This window comes from Mycteria americana, chromosome 22, assembly GCF_035582795.1.
Source record: "Mycteria americana isolate JAX WOST 10 ecotype Jacksonville Zoo and Gardens chromosome 22, USCA_MyAme_1.0, whole genome shotgun sequence".
NCBI classification, from domain to species: domain Eukaryota; kingdom Metazoa; phylum Chordata; class Aves; order Ciconiiformes; family Ciconiidae; genus Mycteria; species Mycteria americana.
Genome location: NC_134386.1, coordinates 4,008,992 through 4,029,074, shown reverse-complemented (window position 1 = coordinate 4,029,074; position 20,083 = coordinate 4,008,992). Strand labels below are relative to the sequence as shown.

Below are 20,083 nucleotides of genomic sequence, written 5' to 3'. Positions count from 1 at the left end.
CCTGCCTCCAGGATTTGCTTGAGGGCCTCCCAGCGATCTGCGCTTCCCTTTGAAGTTTCTACCGCACCCTGACACTGATTTATCCCCGGATGGGAGCAAGGCTCAGCCCTCCTGAGCATCTCCCTGGGCGTGCCAGCCAGCCCCGGAGCACAGCTCCGTCCCCATCCCTGTCCCTGTCCCCTCCATGCCCTTCCCAGCCCTTCTCCTCTGGTCCATTATATAATACCACTATAGATTTAGCCACTCTGCCATGAGACCCTGCAGATTAAATCTCCCGGCCGGGGGGAGGGAAGGACTCAGTAAGAGCTCTGAGGGCAGATTAATAGCTTGCTTTTTTAATATTCATAACAACACTGGTTTGTGTCCGGCTCTCGGAAACCCCCGTGTCCTGTTGATTAGTTTAATACTGATGATACCAACAAATGCATTAACCACTAGTGGCCGTGGAGGATAAGAGGGCTGGGTAGGGAGGGCCCCCGACGATGACATTTTTAATGTTATTAAGTGCTCGCTTTTATCAAGGTCAGAAGACAAGATGGGTCGGAAAGCGCAAACCTCTGAGTGCTCGGCTTCGGGGAGGTGGGCTGGGTGCTGGGAAGACCAAACCCGGCCCAGGGTTGTAGGGAACGAGCTGTTTTTCCCAGCCCGTGCAAACCCATCGCATTGGGTGTGGGACCCTCCAAAACAGCATCTGTGTTGCATCCCTCCCGCTGAGCCCTTTCCGCAGCCCCCGGGCTGGGTTTTGCCCCAGACGGGCAGGCAGGCAGCCCCACGGCAGTGGCCACGGAGCGCAGGCAGGTTGCGAATGCCCCCGGGGGTCCTCCAAGAGATCATTTGGCGGCTGGATAAAATTAGATGGATGGAGACAGATTAGCTGAACAGCTGAAGGAAGAGACAGGCAGATGGATGGGGACAGTCGATCGAGGAACGAGGATGGGAGCGCAGGGCTGGGGTCTCTTCCGAGGCCGGCTCAGCCCACCGGTGCCACAGCAGGTCTGGGGTGCCCGGTTTTTGGGGGGAAGGATGGGGGGGCTCGGCATTTGCAGAGCCCAGGTTGGCTTACTGCAGGGAAACTGAGTCAGGGCACAGGGTGCCAGGGGTCCCCCAGCTGCAGCCTCTGCACAGAGCTGGGAGTACCCCAAATCCCAGCTGCCAGAGACCCCAGGTCCTGGGGGACCGCTCTGCCTTTGGGCCAGGCTTAAGGGAACCCACTGCTCCCACCCTCTGCGTCCTTCATGCTCCATCATCCCCTTGACGCCATCCATGCTGTGGGACACGGGTCCGAGCTGGGCATCGAGCTCCTGGCACGCGGGGCTGTGCCTGGCAGGGCCACTTTCGGGGGGCTCCCCTGGGATCAGCATGGGGCTCGCAGCAGCCCCCGCCAGAGCTGCTCAGGCTCCGCACCTCCCAGATCTGCGGGATCAAACCAGGCACCAGCTGCCTCCCAACCCCAGCCTTCTCCCAGCTGCTCCTTATACCCCTCCAAGGGGGCTTAACTGGGCCCAGTTTTCAGCTGTTCAGCATCGGCCTGGGATTAACCCTTCCTATGCCACATAGAGCCTGCCGGGATCCAGCCCCCGTGAGACCAGCTCAGAGGCCATCCCCTCCCACCACCGCAGAGGAGCTTAGGAAGGAAAAGCGAAGCAGTGAAGGGGACGCAGCAGGGCAGAGCACGCGAGCCAGGATCAGGCCGCTTGGATCAGGATTCTCAGTCTGGGGGGGAAGCACGGAGCTGGTGGCTGCCCATGCCAATGAACCCCACCGGGCTGCGGGTCCTAGGGAAGTTGGTGACGCTTCAAAAATCACCTGAGGGGGAAAAAAACCTCCTCGTTTTCTAACACACCAAAGCAGAAAGCATCCGGTGCCGCCGGGCATCACACGCGCAGGCGAGCGGGCACACACGCGCACACCCCCGTCACACACCAACATCCGCACAGGTAGAGCCACAGCATCCCAGGGACGGCACCAGATCATGCCACCGGGCACGTGCCACCGGGCATGTGCCACCTTCGCGTCACGCAGGGCACCTCACTCACTCGGCATCACCTAAAGGACACCACTCGCCTTTTAGATCCCTGAAAAACCTGACAAAGGGAGGGGAAAGGGCTCATTTCTTCCCGTCCCCACTGGCTCCACACACAAGTAGCCCGCAGCATGCCCGTGCATCCCTTTGAAACAGCTTTATCTGCTGAAAATCCCCCCCTACCTCCTCCCCAGCTCACGCGTTTAAGTGGATTTCCTCTCCCTGTGGTGAACAACAATGAAATAAATAAAGAAAGGAATAATCCCAGCTGCCGGGCCCTTTAAACGGATTTCACCGTATCCATTTCTTTTCCGTTCTTGTGCGTGTGTGTGTGTCTGTGTATGTGCATATCCCTGATGTCACGGCAGATTTTGAAGTTGCCCGATGCCGGCCATCTGCTCCTGATTACGGGAGGCCCTGAGCTCCTTAAAATTATACGCAGAAAGGCTGACATCCCCCTCCCGGCCGGAGCCCGGCCATGGTGAGAGCGGGAGAGTGCCGGATCGGGCCGGCAGCACATCCCTGCTGGATCTGCTAATCCCTGGTAATCAGAGTGCAGGGGAAAGGCGAGATCAGGGATCCACACCCGGCAAAAACTGCGGTGGAAGGAGGTCTCTTTGCTCCGTACCGGCTGGACAGCGGTACCTGGTTGTCCCATCATTTCTGGGAGGTTTGGGGTAGGAGCCCGGGGGAGGTTCAGGGGGTTTTGGCAGAGGGGCTGTGGCAGTGGCTGCGGCTCGGGGGTTCCCGCTTCCACCAGTGCCAAAGCAACAGGAGACAGCTGAAGGAAGGGACCCACAGTGATTATACCTTCAGGGAGGGTTTTTGAAGGATTTGGGGGGAATGAAGCTGGCAAGAGGGGTAAGACACCCCTCCCCCATATCCTCCACTTGCTGCTTTGGGAAAGGCCTGCAGGTATTTTTGGGTGCCCCTAACTGCAAACTGGCACCTGGCTGCCAGCACAAGCAGAGCCACGGGGTCGAGCTGGCATCCAACGGGCAAATCCATAAGGCCTTGTGCCCTGTGGCCATGTTCGGGGTCTTCCCCACATCCCCCCTCGCTCCCAGGTCACTGAGCCAGTCCTTGTGCCCCCCTGTGCCTCAGTTTCCCCGTGGCAGGAGTGAGATGAGCCTGCGCCTGACCGCTCCATGCCAGTGCCTTTAGGGGATGTCCTTGGGGACCATCGCATCGACCCCACCACATCCTGATGCCCAGGGTCGGGATGGGGCACGCGGTTGGGCTCACCCTCATTGCCTGCATCCAAGACAGGAGACGGCTGAAATCAGTCCCCAAAAACTGCCTGGCGATTGTAGGGCAATTAGCTACGGCGTGATTACAAGCAGCATGCTTAATAAGGTTAAACCACTACCTGGGATTTCTGAGTTCTTAATTACCTACTCTTTAATTGCTGCTCTGAAGTACATTAATATAAATGACTGTCTGGGACAAAAAAAAAGGCAAGATGCTATCTGTGTGAGCTGGGATGCTGCAGAGATACAGCCCTTTCCCAGGGCTCAGATCGGCTTCCAAATCCTCCGGTCCTCGCCAGCAGGGATTGCACCCATCAAAGTGCTTAAAAAAATACTTTTCTGCCAAAAGTGGTTTGTGCTGGGGTGGGGGGTGGGCAGAGTCCCCTGCGTGGCCCCCCCTGAGCCTGTCTCTGCTCGGCAGCCTCGTGTTTCCGCTGCCTGGTGGACGTGGTGCCGGTGAAGAACGAGGACGGCGTCGTCATCATGTTCATCCTCAACTTCGAGGACCTGGCACAGCTCATCGCCAAGAGCGCCAGCCGGAGCCTGCACCAGCGCCTGTCGCAGAGCTGGCGCGGAGGTGGGTGTCACCGGGGACGGTGGGGACGGCGGGAGGGCAACACGGCATCCTTGGGGCTATCCCCATCCCATGGTTTTCTCGGGAGCTCATGGGGGCGGAAGGATGCAGGATCCTGCGCCACGGTGCTGAGCCCCACAGAGTGCCCAGGAGCAGAGGTTTGTGTTTCTGCACAGCCGCAGCTCTGCCGGCTCAAGGACTGATCCAGCCAAACACTAACTGGGTGAAAAAAGGGCTTTTGAGCCGGCTGTGCTCCCCGCGCAGCCCCTCGCAAGCACGCCAGCCCACACCCCCCCCCCGAACCCCAGGGACCTGGGGACAGGGGTGGGGACCGACTCCCCCGCAGGGGATGATGCATTTTTAAGGCGAGGGCGTCTCGCTGTGAGCGGAGCCGTGGAGCCCCTCCGCACACCCCCGCCTCGCTGCGTCCTTTCTGTATTTAACGCTGGGAGGTTTTTCCAGCAGTGCCTTGGGCCCCTCCTGCGTACATGCAGCACCGCGTTGGCCGGGGCAGAAGGTGCTGGTATGGGACAGGACCCACGTGCGGGGGTCACTGGGAGGGCCAGGGGATATTTGGTGTCACTGACAGCAGGGCTGTGCGATGGGGACGTCATTGCAGGCGAATGGCACAAGGATGGTTGCGCTGGGATGGCTCTGAGCCTGCCCCGGCTTTGGGCTGTTCCCCGCTGTCCCAGGCTCATCCGGGGTTTTGTGGGGCTTTTGGAGGCAGTGGAAAATTCAAACTCCCTTTTTTGGGAAGGTTGGATCAAAGGGAGAGCTGTGGTGAGGCTCTCAAGGGGATGTGGATACCCAGGCATGCAGATGTTAGACCTGACCTCAGAAAGGAGAGTTGTAGCTTCTAAATATCTTCCTCCTATATGCTCCTCGGTACCTTATATTTTAAGCAGGGAAATAATCTCACCTATATCTTCATGCAAACACTCCCTGGGGGTGCGGCTCGCTATAGGGAGGCTTTGGGCAGAGCTCAAAGCCAAGCCATGGGAGCAGCCTGGGTCTGTTCCCCCATGGCACGTGGGATGGCACAGCGGGACTGGGGCCGGAGCCAGGGCCAGGGCCGCATCGGGGACTGATGGGGACCCTTCACGCTGCCTGTTGTGTCGGTTCGGTAATGTGAGTTTTAACGCATTCACACTCGGTGCATATATACATCCCAGAGCCATTAAGGTGTTTGCGTGCGCAGCAGCGGGTACCAGCAGAGGTGCTGTGTGTGGTGACAGGTTTTATATATCGTCAGGCCAGGCATACGCACACGGGACTTACGGACATATGCGTGTGAATGTATAGAGATCCTGTGCATGTGTTCCTATGTCTACGAAGTGATGAGAGTTTTATTTTCGGTGTATTGCTATAGTACCAGCTAGCCTCTGTGCACGGACTGCTGAGGAAATCCTGGATTTCAGCACCGGTGCTGCTTTGCAGCCCCCTCATCTCTCAGTACATCTCGACATGTGAGGCATCCGTACCCCATCCCACCCCGAGATGTACCTTTGACTGCAGAAGGCACCCAAATAAAAAGGGTACTTACTGCTTTCCTGCGCGTTGGAGATTGCCCTGCGCATCCCGAGGAGCGTTGCTCGGGTTTCCCACTCCAAATCCGGGGAGTGCAAAAAGGCCAGAGCTGCTGGCGCCAGCCCAGATCGGTCTCTCATGCACGGGTTTTCTGACTCAGTCTTTAATTACACGGCCGCAGGCAGCTGCGTTGCCAGTCCCTGGCTCGCTGGTGCGCAGGGAAAGTCGGCTGCTTTGCTTCTTCCAGCTGAAAAGCTGCTCTGGGCAGTGGGGATGGGGTGAGGAGAGGGAGCCCGCACAGGTCCCCTCATCGGCAGGGGCATTTTTGGGGAGCCGGGCAGGTTGGGAGCCTGCCTGAGCGGCTCAGCAGTGTGTCGGGGCTAGGTGAGGGAGGCAAATCCTGCGAAAACCAACAGCTCCTCAACATGCTGCTTTTTCCCAGAGAGGACGATGCCTTTGCAGAGCTTGTGTCGCGTCCCACGCGCCCCGGATCCCTTCCCTATGCCATCAAGAGGTACTGCTGCAAGCGGAATGTCAAGACGTAGGGAAAGGCAGCCACAGGAACACCTAATGCTGGATTTAGGCCACTTAATTTTTAATGTAGGGTGAAGCCGAGCTAATCCAAGTCTTGTTACCGCGTGGGGTTTCTCTGCCCAGCTCCTGCCCCAGGGTCTCGGCTCACCAGCCCTGCTGAGGATTCGGCACTGGCCTTTGCCTGGGGAAGGTTTTGGTCCAGTTAGTGAGTACAACTGGTGCTGCTGGAGGTCAGATGAGCCCCAGGGCTGACCCGGGCCCCGAGGCAGCAGGGTGCAAGCCTGGCTGCTCACACTAACCCTGTAGTAGCAGGCAGCCACGGTCTCCTCTGCGGACCAGCACTAGAAGACTTCGTACTGGGTGTCACGACCAGGGCCATTGGGTCCCGCTGTGGGCACTGCCGGTTCCTCTCCACGTCTGGCCCCTTTCCCTCCTGAACCCCTTTCGCTGCTCCTTGCAGCCCTGGCCGCCCTTGCCTCGGCCCCAGGCTCTGGCAAGGTGGTCTCCTGGTCCCCTGTGATGGCAGCAAGGGACCCCCTCTCTTTGGTCCAGCACCCCTCACCTAAAATCCAGAACAACTCCAGGAACAAAATTGCCAGAACTACTTTTTTTAATGCCTTTCTAACTTACCATCTCTTTTGCATGTTTTTTTTACCCCAAGTCCCACCAAGGAGATTTAGAGGCTCGATTTCCTCCAGGTCCAAATCCCTTAAGTGGCTTTAACCTCTTTAACCGGCTTAGGGATGCTCTGCACCTTTCCCGTCTTGCATCCACGGTTGTAGGGGACTCTTCTCCCACCCAGCGGTGCTTTCTGCCAGGTCAGGGTTTGCCTTGAGCAAACACGGAGATGCGATGGTGCAGGAATAGCGAGTGTGTTGGAGGAGGAAGAGCCACGCGGCACGTACGTCCCCCAAAGCCACCCAAAATTCTCCGTAGCCTCTTCCCCTGCCACTGCCCCGACCCATCTCGCTCCAGCCGTCACGTGCAGCTAGGTTACATCTGTCTCTCTTGTGTTTTGTTTTTCTTTTTAACAAGGTCAAGGTAGGAGGTTGAAGTTTAGTCTCCCGTCCCTGCGGCGACTCAAAATCCAGCGGAAATCTCTGCCCACCAGTGAGTTTGATGGAGTAGCCATTGACTATGGAAAGGTAACCGTAGCCTTTGTCTGATATAAGCCCATGCCTCAGGCCAGGTCCCAGCGCTCTTCCTCTGCTCTCCCCATCCCGCTCCCCCTCGGCTGCTGTGGCTCAGGCCGTATCCGGCGGTAGGGGCTCCGGCGCTGGGTCAGCGCTGAGCACTGGCCCCGGCGAGGGCTGGCGGTGAGCGGCGGTGCTTTGGTGGCATGGGATAGAGCTAGACGGTGCTGCTCCGCGGGGTCAGCCCGACGCAGCACGCGCCGTGGCTCGCAGGGGGAGCGGGAGATGTGCCACGCTGGCGGGTACCGCTGCCGAAGCTGGGAGGAAGGTCTGGCTCCGTAGTGCAAGTTGTCCGGGATGGTGGAGCTCCAGGGAGTTGTCCCCACCCCGAGGAGTGGATGTGATGGTGACTGCAGGAGACTGGAGCAGGTCTGGTCTGAGCAGGGACTGGCAGGGACTTGCAGGCAAACCTCGAAAGGGCACGTTTCCCCACATTATCTGGCAGGGGGCAGGCAGCTCTGGCTTAGTCCTTCAGCAAAGACTGTGCTTTCTGTGATGGAGCATGATGCTGTCATCGCTGACTTGATGAGATTGAAAAAATGTTGGTGGGACCTCTTTAGAGATTGCTGTTCTTGGTGGTTTCTTGACTCTCAAAAGTGCTAAAGGTGCTTCTGGGCAAAGACGTGTTTTCTGAACTGCTGCAGCTTGAGGCACAGGGCTGTGGGCAGGAGGCTTTTGCTCTGCTAATGCATCCCCAGGCGCCAGGCTCTCACTGTGCTGGGTGTATCCAGACAGCCTGGATAAAGCTGCTTCCCAAAATTACAGATATGATGAGGTGAAAGGTGCCTGTCTTCTCAGAGGTTGTGCTTATGGCAAGTTGAAAACATCTGTAGCGTTATCAGATGCTCTGGGTATGTCGCTCCTGCAGACAACAGTGCTGCTAAAGGCTCTGGGTACCCCCAGGTTGAAGCTGCATGGTGCACTGCAATGCTTCAGGTGTACACGCATGGAAGATGTGCGTTAAGGACAACCTGATGACCCACCACTTTGGTGGAGCCTGGTCCAAGTCGGGGCAGCCCAGCAGATGCAGGGGCCACCGGCAGCCAGCCCCTCCAGGCACCCCATCCTAAAACCTGCAATAAGGTCCTCAGGGATGGTGAGAAGTGCCACAGTGTGCCTTGGGCATGCACGCAAAATCCCAGTCCCTCCCATGGGTATGACTGGTACAGGCATAGACCCATAGGTTTCTGCCCCAGAAGGTGGTTGCTTTGTGCACCCCATTGCAGAAGTCGTTAAAGGCTGGAAGCTCTTTAGGTCTCCAGGGAAAAAGGTTTAGCAACGGCCAAGGGGTGCTGTAGGAGAGGGAGGACCACATATGGCCCAATTTGCAAGCCCAGCATCTCCTCCAGTGCTTCCTGGTGCAGAGCACATCATCTCCCATAGACGCCAGCACAGGACCCTGGGCACCAACCCTCAGTGGTGGCCTGAGCTCTTGCAGAGGATGAGGGAAGGGCAGGGCCAGTGGTGGGATGTAGGGACACCTCAGAAAAGCGCACGGCAAGGCAGGTACTCCAGGCAAGCCTATTCCTAGGGTCTCCTCTTCTCTTTTTGCTCTGGCCTGCTTCCCAGCTGCGCAGCATGGCCTTGCAAACTGCCCTGCGGCCACCCAGCCTCCGGTAGGAGCTGGTAGGAGGTAGGAGCTGCCAAGTCCCCGAGGACTCGGTCGCCCCACCGCAAAGCAGGTCCTGGTCCCAGCTGGAGGTGACCTCAGGAACCGCAGCGCTTCCCAGCCCTCTGCCCCTCCTCTTACCTCCCCCGGCTCCCCCTCCTTCCCTCCAAGCACGCGAGGACTCCTTCTAATAAAACGCTTTCTCCCGGCTGTCTTAAAGCCTGGTGGTGACTCCCTGATTTTGAGGGACTTGAAGACATCGCCCAAGGAGAACTGTGTGCAGTCAGAGACCGAATCCCTCCTGGAAAAGGAGCGGAGGCCGAGCCTGGAGGCCGACCCCACCCTACAACACTCGTCCCCGAAACAAGAGCCTCCCTTGCTGGGCCCACGAGGGTCGTACTCTGCGTGGGGTTTCTTTCGGTCTCGCCCTGGGGGCAGCTTCCACAGCCTCCGCAGGGTCTCCTCCTTGGACAACTTTGAGGCTGCGAGGTCTGAGTTCCAGAGAAAATTCAGGGAAAGGAGGGCAAACTCAGGTAGGGGAAAATACCCGGAGCTGTCGGTCCTACTGCGGGAGCCATGGTCCCGGGCGATGGCCCCGGCACGTCTTGGGGGGGAGGTCTCTTACCCTACACTGCTTTTCCCTCTGCAAAGTGGAGATAAGCTGGGGTCTTCTCCCCAAAACCCGCTGGTGTCCATGTGATTCCCTGCGTAGGCAGGTCCAGCTCTTTGGGTAGAGCCATCCATGGTGGTGTGCGTGAGATGTGAGACTGCATAAGGTTGCGTTTGGCTGCCTCACACGAGGGGCATCCCGATGCCATCCCACCTCCCCGGGAGGGAGGGAAGGGGTCTGCAGGCATGTGCAATGTGAGCTGTGTCCATGTGTTGGAGGTGGACGAGACACTGGCCAGGACACTCTGTAGGGCTGGAGGAAACATACCTCCACCATGGTGTTCACATTCAGACCTCTTGTTCTCATGAGAGAAATGATGACAAATAAGGTGGACATCAGGCAAGAGAAGCCTCAGTAACTGGGGATGGAGAGAGATCAGTCTGCAGTGTCTGGCTTGAGAAAATGGGGTGGGGGATCGTGATCCTCAAATAGTCACAGGTTACAGACCCTCAAGAGGGGACACAACGTAGAGGGAGGGAAGGGGAATGAGCAGGGTGGCAGCAGGATGGCTGGTGCTAACTGGGCACCTTCACAATGTCTTCAGACACCTCCTGCCCGTGACACCTCTTGGGTCAATGTCAGAGTGCAAGGGATAGAATGGGTAGAAACTGAAAATATAACCCTGCCCTGCCTGTAGGAGATAGAGAGGTTGGGACACACTGGTTACGGTGCTTGGGGATGTTCCCGAATCCCTGGGTGTGGGTACATGCTCCCTTCCATGACTACACATTGCCACAAGCCTGACCATGAACTGACCACCTCTGGGGCTTCCTCCCTGGCCCTGCACTGGGGTGACCCAGAGAGGCAGGTCCCCAGGCAAAACCGCCAGGATCCAGCCCCACTACAGCTCTTCTCCAAGAGAAAGCTCTGACCTCCTTACCTGGAGCCTGGGGGGTGGAGGATACATCCAAGTGGGGACATCACCCAGCTCCTGGCTCAGTTTTTGTGGCCAAAAACCAAGGCAGCAGCTCAGGAGCTATGTTGGTCAGGCTGAAGCATGCAAGGATGGAGGAGACCCACCTCCTCCTTCAACTCTTTTCATGCTAGTTTTGGCATCCCTGCCTGAGGGACCCTTTGGTGGGTCTCATTGCGGCTGGTCCCCAACCCGCCACAGACTTCAGGGGTAGTAAAGGATATTGGGTGCCTCTGTATTTTGGCAGCTGGTCTGAGCCCCCTGAAGGAGGTTTAATGGTGAAAAGATGGGTGATGTGTCTGAAAAGCAGCCCCCTCTCGTGCGTCTCGGGTTGGGCATCCCATGTCTGAGCCACCCTGAAGAAGCCAAGCCTTTATGGCCAGGCAGACATTGGTACCTTCTGGTGGCACTTCGTGGTGGTCCCCAGCTCCTGGATGTCTTACTCTGAGGTCAGGGCTCTGCAGATTGGCTCCTGCTCACACTGGCCTTCTCAACACTCCTCTCCATCCTCTTTCAGAGGCTTCCCACGTCAAACCCAACCCCCCGAACTCCACCTCGGACTCAGACCTCATGAAGTACCGGACCATCAGCCAGATCCCCCAGTTCACGCTCAACTTTGTGGAGTTCAACCTGGAGAAGCACCGCTCAGGCTCCACCACGGAGATCGAGATAATTGCTCCCCACAAAGTGATGGAGCGCACCCAGAACGTCACCGAGAAGGTCACACAGGTACGTGGGCGGTGAGATGCCACCAAGGCAGCGGTGGGGTGGTGGTGCTGCCGCCAGCGTACAGTCACAACCATTCCTGTGGATTTGGAGGAGAGGAGAGAGAGGGCAGTGATAGCTGGAGTTTCCATCCTAGGAAATGCCAGTATCCCTGTGTTTGATTTTTATCTCTTCCTCTGAATGGTTGAAATGCTCTTTTTTTCCCCTAAATCAGTATTTCTGGTAATCTGTGGCCAGGGGAACGCCGGCATGAACTGCTCATGGTGTGATGGTGGCTTTGAAGGGGACACGTGCGTGTGCCCGTTTGTGTGTGCGTGTGGCTTCGTTTGTGGGGGAGGCTCTGGCCACCGTTTCCTGCCCCCCAACGCCGGGGATGGAGCCCCCAGGGCACCGCTGGCCCCGAGGCGCTCGGCCGGGGACCCCACGCCGGGAGCTCGGGTGGCCACGCCGAGGGCCACAGGATCCCCGGGAGACAGCAGGTGGCACTGCACTGTCACCAACACGTGTGGCACTGCCCTGTCACTGCAGGGGACACTTGTGGCAGTGCACTGTCACCGAAAGGGACACGCATGGCACTGTACTGTCACCACGGGGGACACACAGATGTCAGTGTGAAAGGTGCTGCTGTATCCTGCGATCCCGAGTAGGGAGCTCTTACCAGTGGGGAAACTGAGGCACGGGAGAGCCACGATGTACAAAATACATCTAAGGGCACCTCCCACCGTTGCCAGCGGCAACCGAGGGCCAATTTAATGAAAATGCAGCCATCTGACCCCAGAAGAGCCTCCGGGCTTGACAGTTTACTGCATCAGAGTGGAGTGCTCTGCGGGATTTTCCTCCTGTCTCAGTGCCAGCAAAACTTTACCCTCACGGCCTCCGTGCACGGCAGACGGGCTCCCTGCTCCCCATGGCACAGGGCAGTTTTTAGGCTTGTTGTCCTCCTGGCTTGTCCCCTTCACCCCAAAGTCCACTTAATCCCTCTGATCTGGGGGTTGCCCGCAGAGACCTGGGATCAGCCCCTGAACGCCCCAATGGGACGGCGAGCAGCCTCCATGCCCCCGTCCCCATCACAAGGGACACCCACACACGGGGGACCGCTGCTGCGCACTGGGGTGATGCTGGCACGGTGGCGCTGGCCGCTCAACGTGGGGTCATTAGCTGGTTTCAGGGTAACGGGATTGGAGCTGACGGGTGGTAACTGCAGGGCCCGGCAGCGCAGCCGTGCGGCACCCACAAAGGTTGATCTTCCCTTCGCCTTAAATCTCCAGACAGGATGGGATGGGACGGGACGGGATGGGACAGGATGGACCTCTCCTCCCCGCTGCATCTCCCCATGGCCTCAGGGGACCCAGGCGTCCTGCCCGTCCTCACCCCGACATCCCCTGCACCTCCCGCCAAGCCACGGCTCCCCGCTCCTGGCCGCTAAATAATTCACGGGTGAGGCAGAGACAGCGGTGAGACGCCGCTAACAGCGTCTAAAAATACCGGCTGGCAGGCAAGGAGAGGCAGACATAGGCTGGTCGGGGTGGTCCGGCCCCACAGCGAGCAGGCAGGGAGGGCAAATCACAACTGCAATGAACGTGCAGGGCTCAGCCTACCAGGGCTGCGACTCCGGGGCATGGCTGGAGGCACATGGGGACGCCGTGGGGTCGGTGCCACCAGGCTGGGGTCCTGTCTTGCAGGTGGCACCTCTCCCAGTCCCCCCCAACTGCCCCGCGGGCAGCGGGTGGTGGTGGAGCTGGGCAGGAGGTTGCTGGGGACAGGGATGGGGGGCTGAGTTGTGTCAGGATACGTGCTGGGAGGGACACTGGGTCAGTGCCTGCCTGCAGCCAGCACCGTGGGCCTGATCCTGCCCAGCCCCTTGTGCTTGAGGGTCTCCTGGTGACTCTGGCGTGGCCCCCCCCTCCCCAGCTCGGTGTCCCCCTCCCCATCCCCATCCCCAGCACAGGGCAAGGGAGGAGGAAGGTGCATGGCCGCTGGGCCCCGTGGGGCACGAGCAATGGCCTGGGTTAGCCAAGGCCGTGGGAGCCTCCCCCCTCCGTCACCCACAGCCCGCATGCACCCTGCTCCCTCCTCCCTCCCTCCTCCTCCTCCTCCCTCCCGTGGCTGCCTCTCTCCCTCGCTCGCCGCCCAGCACCCAGCACCCCGCTGCCAGCACCCAGCACCCCGCACCATGAGCCTGCGGCTGCAGCTGAAACCGGTAAGTGCAGGGGGAAGGGGAAGAGGGAAGGGGCACCCAGCGGGATCACCACGGGGGGCACCCGGCACTGCCACCCGTGGAGACTCCCGGGGCCACCCAGGCCACCCAAGGGTGCCATCCGCAGCCCTCCCCGTCCCCGAGGGGCAGAGAGGGACAAGGCTGCAGCTGCTCCCTGGCTCTGCGTTGGTTTGGATGCTCATTTGGGGGTTGTTTCTTTTCCCTTTTTTGCCTCAAATCTTTGGCGTTGTGGTTTTTTATTAATTCCTGTCTGGAAAACAACGGAGCTTGACCTGCTCTTGCTTCTGCCACAAAGCCGGGTGCCAGGAGCAGAGATGAGGGGCAGAGCAGGCATCCCAGCGTGGGGAGCAGCATTTTGGGGGCCCAAATTCAGGACTGGCCCCACAGAGCTGCCTCCAGCCAGGCAGGACAGGGGGATTCAGCTGCTGAGGGTGGGAGCGTTGCTGGTTTTCCCAGATGTAAGGCATAGGAGCCCATCTCAGGTCTGCTGGGCACGTCTGAGCTTTGGGACTGAGCATTTTACCGGCGTCACCTTGTCCTCTTCTCTGCCGTCCCTGCAGGAGCCAGTCCCCAAGCTCAGCCAGCGCCTCATGCCCCTCCACAACGATTGCGTTTGGGTCACTTTTTCCAATCCCTCCCCTCTCCATCCGCCAGCGACGTCGGCGGCTCCCGCTGCCCCATTGGTGCTCTCGTCCCCACGGGGGCCCCAGCATCGATTGGGTTTGATTAATCCACGGCAGGCTCCCGAATGCCCTTCGCAGCCGCGTGTCTCCCACCCGCCCGGCCGAGTGCATGCGTGCCTGCATGGGCGATGCCGCGGCCCCGGTGCTGCACCCACCGTGCCGGTCACTGCCTGGGCGCGTGGGGTTGGGGGTCCCCATGGTGGACACCAGGACTTCAAGGGTCAGCTGCCACCTGGGGCGCCGGGCAAGCTGCAGGCAGGTAGGAGCTGGGGGCACCCCCAGGGCACGGGACCCACCAATGTCCTGGGGCTGCGGGACGTGGGAGCGGCTGCTCGTGGTGGGACGGGGCTGGGGGACTGGATCCGCTCTGGGTTGCAGCACCAGGAGCCCTTGGGAAGCCCTTGAACCTTTGAACAAGACGGGTGTCAGTGCAGGCAGGATCAGGCCTTTTAGCTGGGGGCTCGGTGTGGGGAGAGGGCACTGAGGTGCCCCTCGCCCTTCTCTGCAGGTGGCACTGATGGCCAGCACTGTGGGGACACCCAGGGGACAACGGAGCAGCAGGGGCAGGCAGGGAGGCTCTGGCTGCCCCCAGCTCCAAATAAGCCCCTTCATGCCACCGTCTCTCAGCATCCAAAGCAGGACAGCCCCAGCCCTCCTGGTCCCCGGCACCTTGCATTGTGTCCCCAGGGTGGCTTCAGAGCCCACCAGGAGCTGGCGTTGGTCCTGGAGGGGGGAGCTGGGACATGTGGGGACTCACTGCTGCCGTGGGAGCGTGTCCCCAGGAGGGCAGACAGACCTAGGGACACATGACAATATGGGAGGGTGCCTGCACACATGAGATGGTGTTTGCACGTTGGTGGCTGCAGGTCACCCCTTCCCTGGGGATGCTCAGATGGGAAATGGGCATTGCCCAAGGCCAGGCTTTGCTGTGGGTAGCCCAAGCTGTCCCCTCTGCTTGGAGGACAGCTATGCCAGAAGGACATCAAGGGGAAGGTCCCTGCTGGGGCTGAGAAAGGCACCATGCAAGGCTTGTGGGATGCCTAACGTGCCACCACCTTTGGGGCCAGGCCATGCCACACCCATGGAACTGCATCTCCAGGCTTGCTGTCCCCAGAGCCCTGTGCCAGGGACACCCAGCAGCTCCTGGACTGGTGGTACAGAGCTGAGGGCACAAGGAGGCATGGCAGGAGGCACTTACCTCCCTGCCAGCATGGTGGGGTCTGAAAGGCATAAAGCGGGGAAACACTTATGCCCAGGGCACTTTGCCCCAAGGGTGCTCTGGGCCATTGGGGGCCAAGGAGATGGACAAGGAGCCAGGCAGACCTTGGTGTCAGCCATAGTGGGCAACTCACCTTGTGGCCTCCTGGACAAACACACATGGAGGTAACAAAGGTGCAAAGGGTGTAGGAAACCCACTGCATGCTCCTCACTGCCTACCAGCACATGGGAGCCCCTTGCCTGACTCCTGGCCTTATCCAACCTCTCTCCTGGTCTCCCATCCTTTTCACACCCATCTCCTGGCAGGTGCTGTCCCTGGGCGCTGATGTCCTTCCCGAGTACAAGCTGCAGGCACCACGCATCCACCGATGGACCATCCTGCACTACAGTCCCTTCAAGGCCGTGTGGGACTGGCTCATCCTTCTGCTGGTCATCTACACAGCTGTCTTCACCCCCTACTCAGCTGCCTTCCTGCTCAACGAGGAGCAGGTGGAGGAGAAGCACTGGGACTGCAGCTACTCCTGTGACCCACTCAACATCATTGACCTCATCGTGGACATCATGTTCATCGTGGACATTGTCATCAACTTCCGTACCACTTACGTCAACATCAACGACGAGGTGGTGAGCCACCCTGGCAAGATCGCCATCCACTACTTCAAGGGATGGTTCCTCATCGACATGGTTGCCGCCATCCCCTTTGACCTGCTCATCTTCCGCTCCGGCTCTGATGAGGTACAGGCAGGGGCTGGAGGTCCATCAGGACAGGAGGGGACTCATGGATGGATGGGAAGAGATGTATGGGAGAGAAAGAGAGGGATATGGATGGCTTGATATAAGCAGTGGATGGCTAGATCCGCAGGGAGAGGGGTGGTTAGTCAGAGGGATGGGCAAGGACATCATTACACGTTTTTATTAAGCAGCTGGGACCTGGGATTTTATTTAGTAGGGCGAGACAGCCACACAGACCCTACTGTAAGTGCTAAGATAGTGGCTAACTGGACCCACTCCCCTTGCTGGGGCTGACCCAGCAGAGTAGGCTGGGAGCTCAGTTTGGGGACTGGCCCCACACGCCAGCAAGACCGAATCTGGGGTCACATTGCCAGCCAGCCTCAAAATGTTGGCAACGGGATGGCCCCTGTGGTTACTGCGCTACCTGGAGGCCCCACCTTGGCTGAGAGCCTGGAGGATGGGGTGAAAGGCAGCTGTTATGGGATCAACGGTTGGCAAGGTGAGGACCCATCAGGAAACATGGGGTTGGCCTTGGATCCTCTCACTTGCTCACCTGTAATCCCAGGGCTTGTTTCCATTATGGTCAGCGGAGGGAAACTGTCCTTTCTGTGGCATGATTCATCTAACCTGTTTCAGATGTCACATCCAGGACAAGGTGATTCATGCTCTAGAGGTGCATTTTTATCCTTCAAAGGGAGCACAGCTAGGCTGGAGACATGCCTTTGGACAGATTTATCTCCTGCTTGTCTCTGAGGTTTCTCACCTCTCCCCTGCAGACCACCACCCTCATTGGCCTCCTGAAGACTGCCCGGTTGCTGCGCCTGGTCCGCGTGGCCCGCAAGCTGGACCGCTACTCCGAGTATGGAGCAGCCGTGCTCTTCCTGCTTATGTGCACCTTCGCCCTCATCGCCCACTGGCTGGCCTGCATCTGGTACGCCATCGGCAACGTGGAGCGGCCCTACATGGAGCACAAGATCGGCTGGCTGGACAACCTGGGTGACCAGATCGGCAAGCGCTACAATGACAGCGACCTCTCCTCTGGCCCATCCATCAAGGATAAATATGTCACTGCCCTCTACTTCACCTTCAGCAGCCTCACCAGCGTGGGGTTTGGCAACGTCTCACCCAACACCAACTCCGAGAAGATCTTCTCCATCTGTGTCATGCTTATTGGCTGTGAGTGCCTGCCCATGTCCCGCTGTCCCCATCCTTGCCTTGGAGATTGGAGGGGCTGCTCTGGGGAGAAACAGGGAGAGACCCGCCAGGCTGTAGCATGTGGGGTTTTAAGAGAGCATCTCCCTCTGCCTGTGCCTCTTCTGCACAGACAAACGGATGGGGAGATAGATAGAAATACGGATTTCAGAAACCTGCTGTTGTCAAGTCCATGGTAGATACAGGCTTTGGAAACCTGCTGGTTCCAGGTCTGAGGTAGTTGGACACGCATCTCCTCATGTCCTGCTGAGTCCTGCCCTCTCGTTGCAGCTCTGATGTACGCCAGCATCTTCGGCAACGTCTCCGCCATCATCCAGCGCCTGTACTCGGGCACGGCCCGCTACCACACGCAGATGCTGCGGGTTAAGGAGTTCATCCGCTTCCACCAGATCCCCAACCCCCTGCGCCAGCGCCTGGAGGAGTATTTCCAGCACGCCTGGTCCTACACCAACGGCATCGACATGAATGCGGTGAGTACGGGGCGGGGAGGCCCCATGTCCTCACGGCACCTTGTCCTGAATGGCCCGGAGTCCGGCTCTGGGTCCACCCAAACATTTCCATCCTTTCGACCAGGGTGGAGAGGAGGCAGGAGAAGACTTGGGAGGCTGGAGACAGAGTCTGTCTGCCCATCCGCCTCCTGCATCCCCCTTTCTCCTTCTCCCCCTCTGTCTGTCCATCCCTCTACATCTACCCAGAGGTTTTCCGGAGCCACGACAGCATTTCTTGGCCAGAGAGCGGGTTTGGTGCCAGCGCGCTGGTGAGGAGCTCAGAGCCCCTGTCGGCGCCGAGCACTTTCAGGCCGGTGCCTGTTGGTGTCACAGAGCCCTGGAGCCGGTATCGATCCAGCTCCTCTCCACACCGCCGGTTGCTAAGCAAAGTGCATCCCGCTCTCAGCGGCAGGGAAAGGAGGGCATTTAAATAAACCTCGATCCATTTTAATTAGAGCCCGGAGAGGCGGCTGTTTGTTAGCAAAGGGGGGATCAATGGCGGAGCCGCGCTGGAGAGGCGCCGCGTCTCCGAGCCTGGCGGGGAGGCTTCTGCCCATGGCGCCGGGGCACTGCGGGGGTGAGAAGGGGGCTCAGCCGGGGAGCCGCGGGCTGGGGCTGGGGTGGCAGGACTGGGATCACGGCCATGGGGTCCAGCACACAAACGTGCTGGCTCGGCCGGCTGCAAGGCAGAGAGAGGAATGAAAAAGGACAAGGCAAGAAGAGAGATGGGACCTGGTACTCCCCGTCTCTCGGCCCTGGGCAGGCTGTTAGCCTGCTCGTTCCCAGCTCGTGCTCCCTTTTTCCCTAAGACTTGGTGCTTCTCTGTCCCTGGGTACTACGGGGACATGGACTTGCATGAATTTAACCTCTCTGTCTTCAGCTGCTGCTGCCTCATTAAACAACTGGGCAGCATTTGGGGGTTTGCTGCTGGGAGAGCTTCGGGTTAAACCTCTCCCATGGAGGAGACACCCTGGGCTGGACATTGGTGGCAATAACTAGAAGCAGAGCCGTGGCACTCTACCAAGTACAGGTTCTCCTGGCTTAGTGCAAACCCAGGTCACAAATCCCCTGCAACGAGCTGAGCTTGCGGCTTGGACGTGCCGCCGCTCACACCAATTCCTGCTGGATGCTGCTGAGACACAATACAATCTAATCAATCATCCCACGGCCCGATCAATTTGTCCGCCCCTGATTTCCCAGTAGGGAAACTAAGGCACTGCCGCCAGCCTGTGAGATCATGATGGAGCTGGGAATGAGCCGTGCTCACCAGCCCCAGCCTGGTTGTCCCAGATTTGGCCACCAACGGGATGCGAGAAGAAAGCAAGGGGGAGCCCGCGGCCGTACGCTGCTCTCCAAAAAAATCCCAAACCCGGGTGGATTTTACCCTGACACCATGAGCCATCAGCGGCAGCAGCTTTCTCCATATTGTGAGTTTTACCTTGATTTCACCTTCAGATTTAGTTTTTGTTCAATGGGAGGTGTTTGCCACGGGTATATTTAGCTGTTGCTGCATACAACTGGCCCGTGCTGCTTCCTGGCATTCAGACAGGTGTTGTTTAATTAGGACAGCACCTCATTACCAGTTTGTGCTCTCATTCAGCCAAGATTAGTGGGCGGAAAGATGAAAAGGAGGATATGCCACCCGTGGGTATAAACAGATTGATCTGGTTATCATTATTTATTGCTTGGGAGTGCTCTCATCCCCGGCCGCATGCAGTACAAGCCAGGGACAGGCAGGCAGGCATCCACCAAGGGAAGATCAGAAGATGTCCCCAGCTTTGGCTTTCTGGGCTCGGGGGCTCCCCATTTGGCCTCACCGTGTCATGCTGCGTGTCGCCCAGCCTGCCTGGGCTGCCATGGCGGTCCTTCCCAGAGACCGTGGCATGATGGCATCTCTCCCTCGCTCTCTGCAGGTGCTGAAGGGCTTCCCCGACTGCCTGCAGGCAGACATCTGCCTCCACCTCAACCGCACGCTGCTCCAGAACTGCAAGGCTTTCCGAGGAGCCAGCAAAGGCTGCCTGCGTGCCCTGGCCATGAAGTTCAAGACGACTCATGCACCGCCCGGAGACACCCTGGTGCACTATGGAGATGTCCTCACCACGCTCTACTTCATCTCCCGGGGCTCCATTGAGATTCTCCGGGAAGACATTGTGGTGGCCATCTTAGGTGGAAAAGTCCTTCCTTCTGGGAGGGCGAGGGGCGACGGGCAAGGGGCAAAGGGTGATGGGCAATGGCGAAAGGGTGATAGGTGAAGGATGAGGGGTAATGAGCAGTGCACAAAGGGTGGCAGGTGAGGGGCAAAGGACTTCTCCATGTCCTGGAGAAGGGAAGGCTGTTCCTCCACATCTGGCTGGCAACCGCACCAGTGGACAGGGGATGGAGGATCCCCTGTAAATGCCAGGGAGAGGCCACAAAGGAGTGAGGAGAGCAGGGTATGGCTCAGCAGTCCCCAGCCATCACTGCCCTGTTTCAGTCTCCCCACCAGTGATGGCTTTCATGGTGTAATCCCC

At 58.9% G+C, this 20,083-nt stretch overlaps 1 protein-coding gene across 1 annotated transcript in view; it reads left to right on the top strand.

Moving 5' to 3' along the window:
- Positions 1-20,083, top strand: part of KCNH6 (potassium voltage-gated channel subfamily H member 6) — a 32,784-nt gene that overhangs the window by 8,097 nt on the left and 4,604 nt on the right. Inside the window, exons 3-8 of the mRNA XM_075522827.1 lie at positions 3,695-3,850; positions 10,814-11,025; positions 15,448-15,876; positions 16,650-17,049; positions 17,356-17,555; positions 19,487-19,739. Coding sequence (XP_075378942.1) covers positions 3,695-3,850; positions 10,814-11,025; positions 15,448-15,876; positions 16,650-17,049; positions 17,356-17,555; positions 19,487-19,739 — 1,650 coding nt within the window. The remainder of the gene's footprint in view (positions 1-3,694; positions 3,851-10,813; positions 11,026-15,447; positions 15,877-16,649; positions 17,050-17,355; positions 17,556-19,486; positions 19,740-20,083) is intronic.